Raw genomic sequence first — 12,700 nt, forward strand, 5'->3', positions numbered from 1 at the left:
TGAGTGACAGTGAGTTAATTAAGTTTTTCAAGCCTAATTTATACTAAATTAGGCTTTAGCCACAGGCTCGCTTTTCTTTCCCCACCCAACAAGAGACTATCCGGTAGGGCTGTCACAATTATTACATAATCGTCTAATCGCAATTATTTGACATAATCACGATTATTTTTCATAATCGTCATAATCATTTCCATGTTGAAAAATGTTCATATATTTTAAAAAGTCAAAAATAGTGGAAATAGATCGGCTATTTCACTATCAATGTTCTTTTTTAAGTATAAAGTTGTCAAATATGTCACCAACTTCTTTGTATATTCAGGTCATGTGTCATATATCTACTGTACCATGTGCAACTTCAAAGCCTAAAAGCCAAACAGAAATAAAACGACAAAAACACAACTAAATCGTTAATCGCAATTATTTGAGTGACAATTAATCATCATGTAAAATGTCATAATCGTGACAGCCCTACTGTCCGGATAAGAAAACATTTCTGTCCACCAACCACAGTGGCCTAACCACTACGCTTCACTATGTCAGACTAGCCTCGCGTAGCCAGGCTATCCGTAGCCTGGCGACAATATCAGGCAGAGACTGTTCAACTTCCGCCATGAGAATTTCAACGGAAGACTACAACACATGACGTAGCTTCCGTTAAACACAGCACTTCCGCCACTTCCGCTAGAACCAACCAGAAGTCCTATTGTGGCCAGGGTGATGTCAGACTCAATCATACCACCTCTGAACAATGGTTGGTTACCTGCCAAAGTAGCAGGTAGAGTACACATCAGCCACGGTAAAAACTCCCCACCTGGCTGATGGTCGCTTGGTGCCCTGACCATGTTTGTGCCTACAAGGCATCATTCTATGCACAACACAGTGTGTCACATGAGCTTTCTCCATCCAATGTGTAGCCTTCAGCTGGTCCACCCATCATGTGAATTAAAGGATGATAAACTAACATTTGCATGTTGTAATTGTCCCCACGTCTGTCAAAAGATAGTTGACGGTACCATCTGCCAGGCAGAGGTGGTTCCATTGACCGGCCATGGTGTATTGCATTGAATTAGCATTTGACAAGGTTTGTCAATTCATACATACAGTACATACGTCAATTTAGGCATACATTCATACATGCGTAACATCATACTTCGAGGACAATTCATTACCTGAGTCTTTTCAAAATATGTTCTCCCTCTATTCCCTGTTGATATAATATGAATAATATGTAGGACATCTACAAAGTGTCAAAGTACTTATACAGAAAATAAAGGCAATTGTGGGTGCAGGTTTGCAACTGTATAGATATGCTCCTAAGACTTGAGTGTAAAACAAAAGCTCCAGCTAAAGCACACAGCAAAATCCAGAATGTATCAACTTTCAAAGTGAAATTAAGACTCTGAATTTTACTGTGTAATAATACGCAGTTGCCATCAGCCCTTATTCGTGTGGTACATTTCTTCCACTACATTGCAACCACAACAAAAGTCTGAAGTCTGAAATGTCTGCTCACAATTTTAAAAGTTAACAAAATCAACTCTACAAATAACTAAATCCTTTAAGAAAGACAGCCTAAAAATTCATCCAAAGTATCTGCTCACCTCTGCCAAAGGAAAAAGAAACCCCACACGAGTACTATTGAAGTCAACAGCCTTTACAGGTTGAGTGGAAATGGCCGTGTGACAGTGAGCAAAGTAATTGAATTGTGAATGGTGTACTGTAGCTGTGTTACTTCTGTGAGCAGCCAGCCATCTTAGCACCAAAGAGGACGGCCTTGGGAAATGATCTACAATGTTTGGCTAAAAGCTGGGATCAGTGGTACCAGACTGGGATGGAGGGTCTGCAGCACTGCAATGTCACTACAGCTTTGATAGGCGATGCGGAATCCATAATGCATCCACAACATTGTCTTTCAGGGCTCCTTGAATATAAACAGGATGTCCTCATCTGTTCCGTAGCTCCGCCGAGCCTCCTCAAAGTTACTGATGCTGGTACAACATACTCCTGAAAAATACACAAACACACACGTTAAGGGTCTGCTCTGGGTTGCCGAGATGGATAGCATGTACCAATCATGTAACAGGTATGTCATATCTAACTATTAATCGACCCAATGTCTGTCTGTCCGGAACTAATCCTCTACGTTTGGTGAGGTTTAAGCTTGAGGATTGGTCAAGCTTCACATGACATTTCAGCCATCCAGACTATAAATATACGGGTAAGGCACAAACGGGTAACATTAGTCTATATCTATAGAAGGTGTCACAGGTATAATTTATTAACAAATGGCTGTGGCTGTGCGGACCTTCAAGTACACTAGGCACCAATAACTGTCGGGGTGTTGTTTGTACAGATATAAAATAAATAAACTCAGCACAAAAAGAAAGGAAACTTGACATCGGTCCATTATATCTCCCCTTTAATAATACCAATTTGTATTGTGTTTTATATCATTTTTATCGTTGATTAGTCACCTTTACAACGAGGTACAGATTGTAAGCATCGGGCATTCGTGGAATGAGCACCACAGCCAAACATGTGGATAGCACCCCTCCAAAAAATTGTCAAAATGGCCTGGCAGGCCTGCAATAGTGTTCTTTTGGTGTTCACCTTTGTTGCTTGAAGCATTGAAAGATTGCACTCTCCCATAGTTAAAGGTAAAGAAAAAACAACACATATTGGCCATTTTTACACTTTGTTAATTTTAAGCTCAGTGTCAAGGAAGCCCAAAATGAGAGGAAATGCCAGCAGAACAGTATTGCAAGCCATTTTGGCAGAATTTTGGTTGGCGCTACTCACACGTTTGGCTGTGTAGCTCATGCTTCGAATGCCCCATGCTTACAAGCTGTACCTTGTTGTAAAGGTGACAAATCAATGATAAAAATTATATAAAACACAATACAAATTGGTATTATTAACGGTATAATGGACCAAAGTCAAGTTTCCTTTATTTTTGTGCTGAGTTTATATACAGTAGATTTTCAAAAATGCACCCACGGTTTGGATTTATTTTCTTAGCTAAGTAAAATTTGGCCAGCATATTAAACAGCGAATGTGTTCTCTCAATATTGACTGTTTTGAGTCTTTCTACACATCAGTTTTCTTTTTTTTCACATGAAGGAATGGAACAGCTGGGGCGCCGATAGCCGAGTGAGTGGTTAAAACCAAGCCCCGAGAACAACGGTAGAATGTTGAAGCAGCCTTCGCCTGGTGGTCTAATCTGGTACTGTGCGTGTGCGTGCCAATGCGTACCCTAGTGTGCCTGCTCGGTACGTGACTTGGGCACTCCGAATGAGTGCACTTCCTGCAGTCTTCTAGGTGCTTCAAACGCCACTGAGCAACTTACATTGAAATGAATAGCTGGGGGCGGGGCAGTCCACCATCTAGTTCATACTGTATACACACCTCTATGGTTAAAGCATAGCCATAGAAAGGTAGAGACGCCGCGTCCGGCTCTGGGGTGTCTTTACTGTGTGTGGGAGGGCAAGCTTCCGCGTGCGTCACAGAAACGGGAGTTCACTAGGCCTATGGTATCTAGCTTTTTATATCTATGGGTTAAAGTGCACACCACATAGTCTCTAATGCCTGACAGCAGGGGACCTAGGCGCCATCTAGAGGGGGCCACTGAAACGGGAGGTGTAGTATTCTGAATGATGGCACTTGCCGATTGGTATCGCCATCACTCGTTTGCAAGTCACTTCACTGTGTGCATGCATGGGTGAATTAACCTTGTGATACTGCCTGTCTGTCTGCTCACTGGAAATGGGCGCTGTGGAGGGGGGAGGGGTGTGGCTGTTAGACTAACGACTTCCCGGGGCACCTCTGCTCTCCCACATTAGTAAAACCAGTTAGTCACGCGCCTCCAGATCGAGTGCGGTGCAATTTGGAAGCATAAGTCAGTCTCACACACTACGAAAGGCTACCAAATAAACCACCATCAGAGGTGCAATTTAGAGGAAAGGTGATGAGAAATCATCATCACATTGATCATCACAGTCATTGATTGCGCCACGATGTGACAATGAGTGAGAGTGGAGAGTAGGTAGGCCCTATGTTTAGACCAACTTTAAAATCAACAAAATCTAGAAACATTACCAACAACCAATGTCTCTCTAAGTGTTGTTACGATAAAAATAAAAATAAAATACTTTAATGTCTAAAATGCTAAAAATGTATGTTCATAAGTCATAATGCATAATAATTTCATATATGAATGGTTAAATAATTGATTTTATGTTAAAACATTTAAAAACATGGGGTGATCAAAACTTTCTGGGGCAGAACTATAGCAATGGTCCGCCAGCAGCACCAAGACGTTTATTGATTCATTGATGATACATGTCTCAAGCCAGGTGCCAAAGCAAACCTGTTCGTTTAAGCTCTGAAACTTGCAATTTTATGTGATATTGGTAAATGGTAAATGGTGAGTTTATATAGTGCCTTTATCCAAGGCGCTTTACAGAGATTGGCACATTCACCCATTCAGACACGCATTCATACACGGATGGCGGAGGAAATCATGCAAGGCAACAACCTGGTCATCGGAAGCAAAGAGGGGTTCAGAGCCTTGCTCAAGGACACTTTGACACTAACTCTGGGGAGCCGGGGATCGAACTGGGAACCCACCGTGTTCTAAGATGGCCAATCTACCCCTAAGCCACTGCCGCCCAATTTCTTTTAAGCCATTAAAGATGTCTGAAGCCAAAGACAGAAGGTTAAGAGACTTTCGAAGGCTATTCAGAGATTCAAGGACCTCTTTTCTACAACAAGCAGCTAACGAGGTATTCTATTTTTAGTATTCTTTGTGTTGCTGCTGTGTTTGATGGACAAGCTAAATTGTGCATTGCACATCTCGTCATTGTATTTTCATTTATGTATGTTTTTTTTTTTTTATTGTTCTTTATTATTTTCGTGTGAAAATAGTTCTCATGGCATGACTGAGGCATGAAGAAAGTCTGAAGCAATAAATGCCTGTTTATAAATAACCAACATGTGCTGTCAATGTTGTGAAAGGAGCTACAGTCTCAATTGATAGGCATCGTCACCAATTTTAATTTTTTAATCTGAAACACTTTCCAATATGTTTTGTGTGCTGGTAAGTCATTTTCAAAAGTGCTGGATAACGTCCAGCCACTGGTGTGTAGAATGACTAAAAACAGGTTTTATGTACGTTGGTGGAAATCTCCATCAGTATTGAGAGAACACATTCGCAGTTTAATATGCTGGGCAAATTTGACTTAAATAGATCACCTTCTGAAATATTATTTTAGAACATCGTCACCTCGACATCTAGTATCAAAGCATCTCTTCCTAAAAGGTAGGCCAGCTTCTACTGTGTTCTTCTTGTGTTTCAAACAACCGAGCCTCTTATAATGTGATACTCACGGTCAGAATACGCAGGGTTGTTATAGAAGATGCACCCAGTACTCCTGTTGAAGCCACATACGACCACAAAGTGTCCCTGGTATTCTGGTTTCCTGCAGAAACACTTCTGGCCCACGGGGAGGAAACAGCAGTATTTGACAGGTGAAGAGCAGAGTTCACACGTCAAAACCACAGCGTTGACCAACACTATGGCAACGTGGCCCTGGTCAAGATGAGTCTGGATCTCCTGAATTGTCACGGAGCTAAGGATGACATAAAAAAAATACATTTCCAGGTGCTTAGTTTCAGGGTTCCCTCACATTTTTACCAATTAATTTCCAAAACTTTTCCAGAATATTTAACCGAATATCCAGGACTATATAACGATAATTCAGCTCAATAACAAGTCGCTTACTCCTATGCGCAGTGCCCAAAGACGGGTAGTGTATGGCAGTGGTTCTCAACCTTTTCAGGCCGTGGCCCCCGAAATAATCATATTTGAACTGGGGACCCCGGCACCCTGAGGAATTTTTTACAACACAGTTTTATTGTGAAAATAGCAGATCTACATGCTAGCAACGCGAGGCGTTGTGAGCATGTAGATCTGCTATTTTTAATTTTTCTGCCTCTAATATTTGACAATTTGGCCAATGTTTAATTTGTCATTTCAGAGGTATTAAAGGAGTAGTTCACCCCCAAAATTGTTTTCTATTGATTACTCATGCCATGGAGAGTAGAGTTCAACAATATTTTTTTGTTTTTTGTCACATTCCTAAGACAAAATTTCGAAACGGGTCACCATCCGGAATCAATGGGGTTACATTTATTGTTATCACATTTTTGTCTTAGGAATGTGACAAAAACCAAAAAATATTATTGAACTCTACTCTCCATGGCATGAGTAATCAATAGAAAACAAGTCATTTTGGGGGTGAACTACTCCTTTAACAAAATAAAAGACAATGCATAGATATTTTTCCAGGACCTTCCAGGACCCTTGATCAATTCCAAAAGTTTTCCAGTACTGGAAAAATATTTTTCTAATTTCAAAATATTTCCAGGAATTTCATGACCTTGGGAACCCTGAGTTTTGCTATTGTGAATCAATACTAGATCCATGTTGGTTTACACAGATAAGATAACTCACCATTTTTTCACCACCACACCTTTGCTCTCTGCCTTGAGGAAGAGCTCGTTCACTCGGTCCTCCTCTGTATCGAAATGCTTTTTATAAAAGGACTGCAAATCCGAGAGAGAGAGAGAAGAAAATACTTTAACAATTCTCTTTCTAAGAAGGGAATATTGTCAGAAAAAGTGTCATATCCTGGAATAAATTCCTTACCAACGGAAAACATTCCTTGGGGTCAAGGCGGCTCCCACAAAACTTTGAAAAGTGATGACTCATCACTAAACAATAATTGTATGGGGGCTGTTTCTACCCCAAGGAATATTTGACCCCTCACATGCTACTTAAAGCATTATTTTGGTGTGTTTTATCCTGTATAGTTAATTTAATGGGACTCCAACTTTCATCAGCTGTAACAGATCCTCCTAGGGAAACTGAATGTCAGTCTTTGTGGGATGTGTTACTAGACACCTTTACAAACACATTGGTGAAGAATGTTTTGGGTAAGGAATTTATTCCAGGACTTTTTACAGTATTCCCTTCTTATTCGTCAACATCAAGTCAAACAGATTGATTGATTGAAGAATTTATTAGAAGTTTGAGTTTAATTCGGCCTTGACAAAAATGACTGACATGGGACAGTAGTAGTACCTGATTCTTAAAACCCTTGTCGACACCCAGAGTCTGGGTGCAAAAGCGGTGTTTGATACCCAGCTGGCACATGAGGTAAGCCAAGTCGATCGTCCACACGCTTTCTGTCAACTTCAGCTCCCAACACGCGTTTTGAAACTCTTCGTCACTGACAGGATGGAGGTATCTGTAACGTTTAGCAGACACTCCATTAGAACTGTTCGGTTCTACCTGTACTTTTAACTATTGTCATCTGGTTACTACACGTCCAAGAGTACTCAAGTGGAGGACACAAGTGTATATTGTGTATACATACATCATGTATAATACAGAGGGGGTCCACTTTAACGAATGATTGAGGGAACTTACTTCAAAACCATTCTGGAACAGGCTAACCCACAATCCCAGTGATAAAGCTGCCGAATGACAGGGACATTCAATAGAACTACACCATCTGTGGAAGGGCAAAAGTAATATTAACACAACACTATAACATATATAACATATTATACATGTAATTGGATTTCACGTAATAAAGAAAATAAAACACTTTGCTAAGCTAAGGTTGGCTAGCCTGTAACTGATGACATCTGGACTGGCTTACCTGTCATACTGGGAGTTTCTTCCAAGTTAGATAGGTAGCTGAGTACCTAACTAACTGCCAGAGACTGAATCCAAGTTAGTTTACTGTAGATCCAGTAATCCAGGGTTGAACTGCCTCATTACATGCTACATGGCTACCTCCTAGAAGAAACAAGATAAGCTAGCCTGTTAGCTTAGCCTTCACTTCGTTACACTAACAGCTCTAGACTAGAGCAACGTTAACGTTGGCCCATCATTAACTATGACACCATAGCGACAGCTAATACTGAATTAAATAACTTTAGAATGAACGTTGAACAGCTAGAATGAAGCCAGACCTCTAGAACACTGCGCTGCTCCTCTTTTGTTTGCTACCTTGTTAGCGTACATGCTACCACTGGGATGTGCTCGGTGTTTTGGGAACAACCATGATGACGTGAGCTGACGGCGCTCAGCCAGCTAGTTGTCAGTGGTCGTGTAAAAGTAACAAAGTACATTTAATTGTAGACCACTTTTACTCCATTACATATTATTTGAAAACTAATACTAAAGTTATTAGGCCCCCACCGCAGTGAACGTACAAGAAGTGGTGGAAAAAGTACTCAAATGTTTGTTTTAAAAGTATCAATACTGCAATGTTACAATTAATACAATTTAATAAAAAAAAAGAAACTATGCTGCCCCCAGGTGGAGTATGGTGGAAGTGTAACATGACGCTTGAATTGAATATTATTTAGAAAAAATAAATCAATATAACAAAAATAGGGTTGTAGTAGATTTGAAATGTTTGTTTGTGTGATTACAACTACATGTAGATATTTAGTCATTGAGAAGTAGTCATCAAATTTGATTTAGAACCTGTGGTGCAATAAATTCCATTATAAATTCAAATTGTTATTGTATATTTCAAAGTAATCTGACCCAACTCAGCTTACCAAATAAATTATGAATATTTACACATTTGGTTTGTACAAAAAAGCAAATTAATAAAAATAAATGAATAAATTATTGCATGATTACACAAATTACTAATTGTTATTCAGCAAAACACACAAAACTAAACCCAAACAGATTAAAACAGAATTAGAATTATTTTATTCATTTTCTGCAGAAAACTCATATCTTGATGGTAGCCTACTCAAAAGTCGATTTACAAAACAAATAAAAACAGCTTTATTAGGACAAAATTAAAAAGGCTAAAGCTAAAAAAGTACATTAGCAGGGCACCGGGACACAAAAGATTAAAAGCTGAGAGGGAGAGTAGAGTTAGGTATAGCCGGGGATCCAGTCACCAAAATGGGAGGGGACCTGTGATGTTCTGCCGCACTTTTTATTTCTGTTTTATCTATTAGTTTGGTCATTAAGGTCCACAGAATGAAAGGCCTGCTCTGCCGGAAACATCGCAAAAAAAAGTTATGGACATTTGTATATTTCTGTCCCATTGACTCCACTAGAAATATTTAAAAAATAAATCTGCTTTAAGTAGCATGTCAGGGGTCAAACTAGGGGTTCTTCATGATTCTGAATCCATTGCAAGCATTTGTTTTGCATAAAGAACATTCCTTGGGCAAGATTTTGGCCACCCAGAACTGTGAAAAGTGGGAAAAAAGTGATGACTCATCACTTTTCACAGTGTTTAGTTGCCAATATTTTGCCCAAGGAATGTTTTTCATGCAAAACAAATGCTTGCAATGGATTCAGAATGACGAAGAACCCCTAGTTTGACCCCTCACATGCTACTTAAAGCAGATTTATTTTCTTTTTTTAATATTTCTAGTGGAGTCAATGGGACAGTGAATATACAAATGTCCATAACTTTTTTTTCGCGATGTTTCCGGCAGAGCAGGCCTCTCATTCTGTGGACCTTAATGACCAAACTAATAGATAAAACAGAAATAAAAAGTGCGGCAGAACATCACAGGTTCAACCCTATTCCTTGAGCTTTTGGGCATGTGGATCCCCGAGTAAAAAACAAAAACTAGGCTCTACTCAATTTTATTGGTGAAACATTTTTACACTCAAAAATATTGAGTAAATATTACTGTTATGAAATCAGGTAGATGATACTCAATTAATTTGAGTAAAAGTAACCAAAACTTTTACGTACTTATTAACAACTAAAATTGAGTACAATGACCTAAAGAAATTGAGTAGATATAATTAAATTATTCAGTCAATGCCACAAACGACTACAAGTAAATACATTGAAATATTAAGTAGATCTAATTGAATATTAGAGTATGATTTAACAAAACAAATATGTCACATTTACTTTATTCATTTACTTTTATTGATTTAATTCATATAGTACCATTTACCCCTTTCATTTACTTTACCTTTTACTCCAGGAGTACATGATGTCAAATGAATACACATGAAATAATTATGCAGATAATTATGTTTTTAATCAACTAATTTTGACCAGTGTAACACCACATCAAGTATGAACATTCAACATACTTTAGTATATGTAAATGACATGCAACAATGCCTGCAAAAACAATATGTTTAAAGATAATGATCAGGAAAGGGGTATCCCTGACACTTTTAAAATTCTGTTTACTAAAGAGCAGTGTGTGTTCACAATACTGTATATAAGTACCTCTAATTGAACTGTGCATACTGTAAGTAAGCAGTCTGTCAAACATTATGCACCATAAGAACAATGAGCCCATCAAATGAACAGTAAGTCATAACCACAAAATACATTAAAGACAGTCAGAGGCCATTTGGCATGAAAGAAAATCACAACTTGGAATATGAAATAATAAATAAGCATTTACAGTAGCTCAACATTTAAACATATTGACTATGCACACGTGTAATGTCTATATGCTAAACTGACCTGTTTGCATTATGACTCGAATGCACCAGAAACAAACACTTTACATTAACTAATTACTATCAGCAAACAAATACCATTGCAAAAATGCTGTTTTGACAATAAATCCACTTTCAGTAGGTTATACCCACTTTCTGAGAGCATCTTGCTGAACAGTAGTCGGCAAGCAGACATTTTTTCAGTCTCTGAACTTTGGCTGAAAGGTGTCCAGGATCCAACTCAACTAGTACTTTTTGGAACATCTCAAGACCATATCTGAGGTTCTTGGGGTATCTCAGATTAAAGGCATAGAACAGTCCCAACAGATAGCAGCAGACCCCCAAGATTGTTGAGGGCAGTGATGCCCTTAATCACAATACCTACATCAGTAGGTTCATTCATTGAGTTCTCTTGGTTCTGCAGCAGGTAGATCTTCATCTTCATCATCACCTCCTCTGTCAACTTCTCTTCTACTCTGACAGGTGCACCAGCAGCTTCCTTCCTGCACACATTGTGAAGATAATTGTTTAGAGCTCACTTTCAGGCTAAATGTTACAAGACACACAGACACACATTGAGCAATCCTAGCTGTCTCCACACATGCAGCCCTGGGCATAATCTTTAATCAGTTGGACCAGACATGCAACGGATGCAACAGCCATTCAGCCAATGTCACAACCTCATTCTCTGGACATCACTATGCTGTTCCTTTGCATGTGATGGTCTCATCCACGATGACATTAAAACGTCAAAACATTTATTTTACTAACTTGAAAGTCCTTGATCTTGACACTATCTTCTTCCAGATGGTCGATGAGACATCGGATGATGACCTCTCGTGTTCGTTGATTGGGGATTCCTCTCTGCCTTAGTAGCTATTAAGACATACATTTAGAAATGAATAATCAGGAGAGAGAGAGTTGCAGGGGATAAAGATGAGTTTAGCATAAATTATATAGTAATTATTGTCATTAGCCAGGTGAAATATAATTAAAGCAGTTAGAGTAAATGAAAGTTTCATACCTGAAGTACAATACTCATTTGTGCCCAAACTGCCCTTCTTGGACTGGAACATGGACAGTAGTTTGGGGGTATAGAAGTCCAACATTGCCATACATTTTGGCTCAAGATTCAGTGTGGTGATCATCCTGAACTTTGCACTAACCTGGAAGACAGAGATGAGGGGAAGAGAGTAAAAAAGAAGACATGTAGATAATAATGTAGGCCTATACCTGTGCATTTTATCTTCATTGTACACACCATTGTATGCAGCTGTGCATAGCTTGTAATAAATGCAAAAAGTCACAATGACTAGAGGGCTTGCACATTCCTCTCACTGTAACCTTAACTAGCTGCAAACCTTTGTAAATAACATAAGTTATACCCAATACATTTGTGTAGCCTATATGCACAAAGATACAGTAAATCTACTTACCAATATTTGCAAACACTCTCCAGGTTTCTTGTTGAAGAAGATGTGTGCTGCTGCTGTTTGTTGACAGAATGTTCCAGTAGAATTTTCCCATGAACCCTTTTTTTCCCATGAACCCTTTTTTTCCCATGAACCCTTGTGTACAATTTTGAATCTTAGTCATAATCTACTCAATTGTTTAAGTTGTTGTGAGAGATGAAAGATTATTAAGTTGGAATGAATAATAATTAAGGGTCTTTTTAAATTGATCCATATAAGTACTCCATACTCAAATATTATGAAGGAAAATTACCAAAACAAATTGAGTATAATTCATGAATAAAATCAGTTGGTCAAATACTAATTTATTCTCATGAAATTAACTCAAATAATATATGTACATCTAACTCAAAAAGAACAGTTGGATTTTTACTCATTTTGTTTGGTGTGACCTACTCAAACAATCACATACATGATATTCAGTGATTTTATTGAGTAAATATAACTTTTTCTAATAGTGCTATTTACTCGGTCACAGAATCCTTTCTTAGAGTGAAAGCAAGTCTGAAAAGGTGGGTTTTGAGGGAGGCTTTGAACACGGCAAGGCTAGGGGCTTCTTTTATGAGGTGGGAGTGGGTTCCAGAGTGTATTAATTAATTCAAGACGTTCTTGGAAGTCTGTGTTTCATGGCAGCTTTCTAGAAAGGGATGTCCTGTCCTGAAGAAATAGCCAAAGAAATGCTCCCCGTTGCGTTGCAGTGTCAGGT

General features: G+C 38.7%; 1 protein-coding gene across 3 annotated transcripts; it reads right to left on the reverse strand.

Moving 5' to 3' along the window:
* Nucleotides 1–242: 242 nt before the first annotated feature.
* gucd1 (guanylyl cyclase domain containing 1) lies at nucleotides 243–8,084 on the reverse strand. 3 transcript variants are annotated; one of them, XM_080739346.1, is made up of 7 exons: nucleotides 8,041–8,084; nucleotides 7,725–7,864; nucleotides 7,490–7,574; nucleotides 7,142–7,307; nucleotides 6,512–6,603; nucleotides 5,386–5,627; nucleotides 243–2,004 (listed from the first exon to the last, which is right to left on the reverse strand). In XM_080739346.1, the coding sequence occupies exons 2-7, from the start codon at nucleotides 7,729–7,731 to the stop codon at nucleotides 1,913–1,915; spliced, it is 684 nt and encodes a 227-aa protein (XP_080595472.1). In that variant the 5' UTR covers nucleotides 7,732–7,864; nucleotides 8,041–8,084; the 3' UTR covers nucleotides 243–1,912. The 3 variants fall into 3 exon arrangements, with proteins under 3 accessions (XP_080595472.1, XP_080595474.1, XP_080595473.1); XM_080739348.1 differs by adding an exon at nucleotides 2,800–2,845 and having other exon boundaries at nucleotides 7,725–8,064; XM_080739347.1 differs by adding an exon at nucleotides 2,800–2,851 and having other exon boundaries at nucleotides 7,725–8,064.
* Between the last annotated feature and the right edge of the window lie 4,616 nt (nucleotides 8,085–12,700).

This window comes from Nannobrachium achirus, assembly GCF_963921795.1.
Source record: "Nannobrachium achirus genome assembly, chromosome: 12".
Classification (NCBI taxonomy): Eukaryota; Metazoa; Chordata; class Actinopteri; order Myctophiformes; family Myctophidae; genus Nannobrachium; species Nannobrachium achirus.

Excerpts from the sequence above, each read along its gene's own strand:
- gucd1 (XM_080739346.1), bottom strand. Across the intron at positions 5,628-6,511 it reads GGTGTGGTGGTGAAAAAATG|CTCCGTGACAATTCAGGAGA; the intron begins GTGAGTTATCTT and ends TGTCATCCTTAG. Across the intron at positions 2,005-5,385 it reads CAACCCTGCGTATTCTGACC|GAGTATGTTGTACCAGCATC; the intron begins GTGAGTATCACA and ends TGTATTTTTCAG.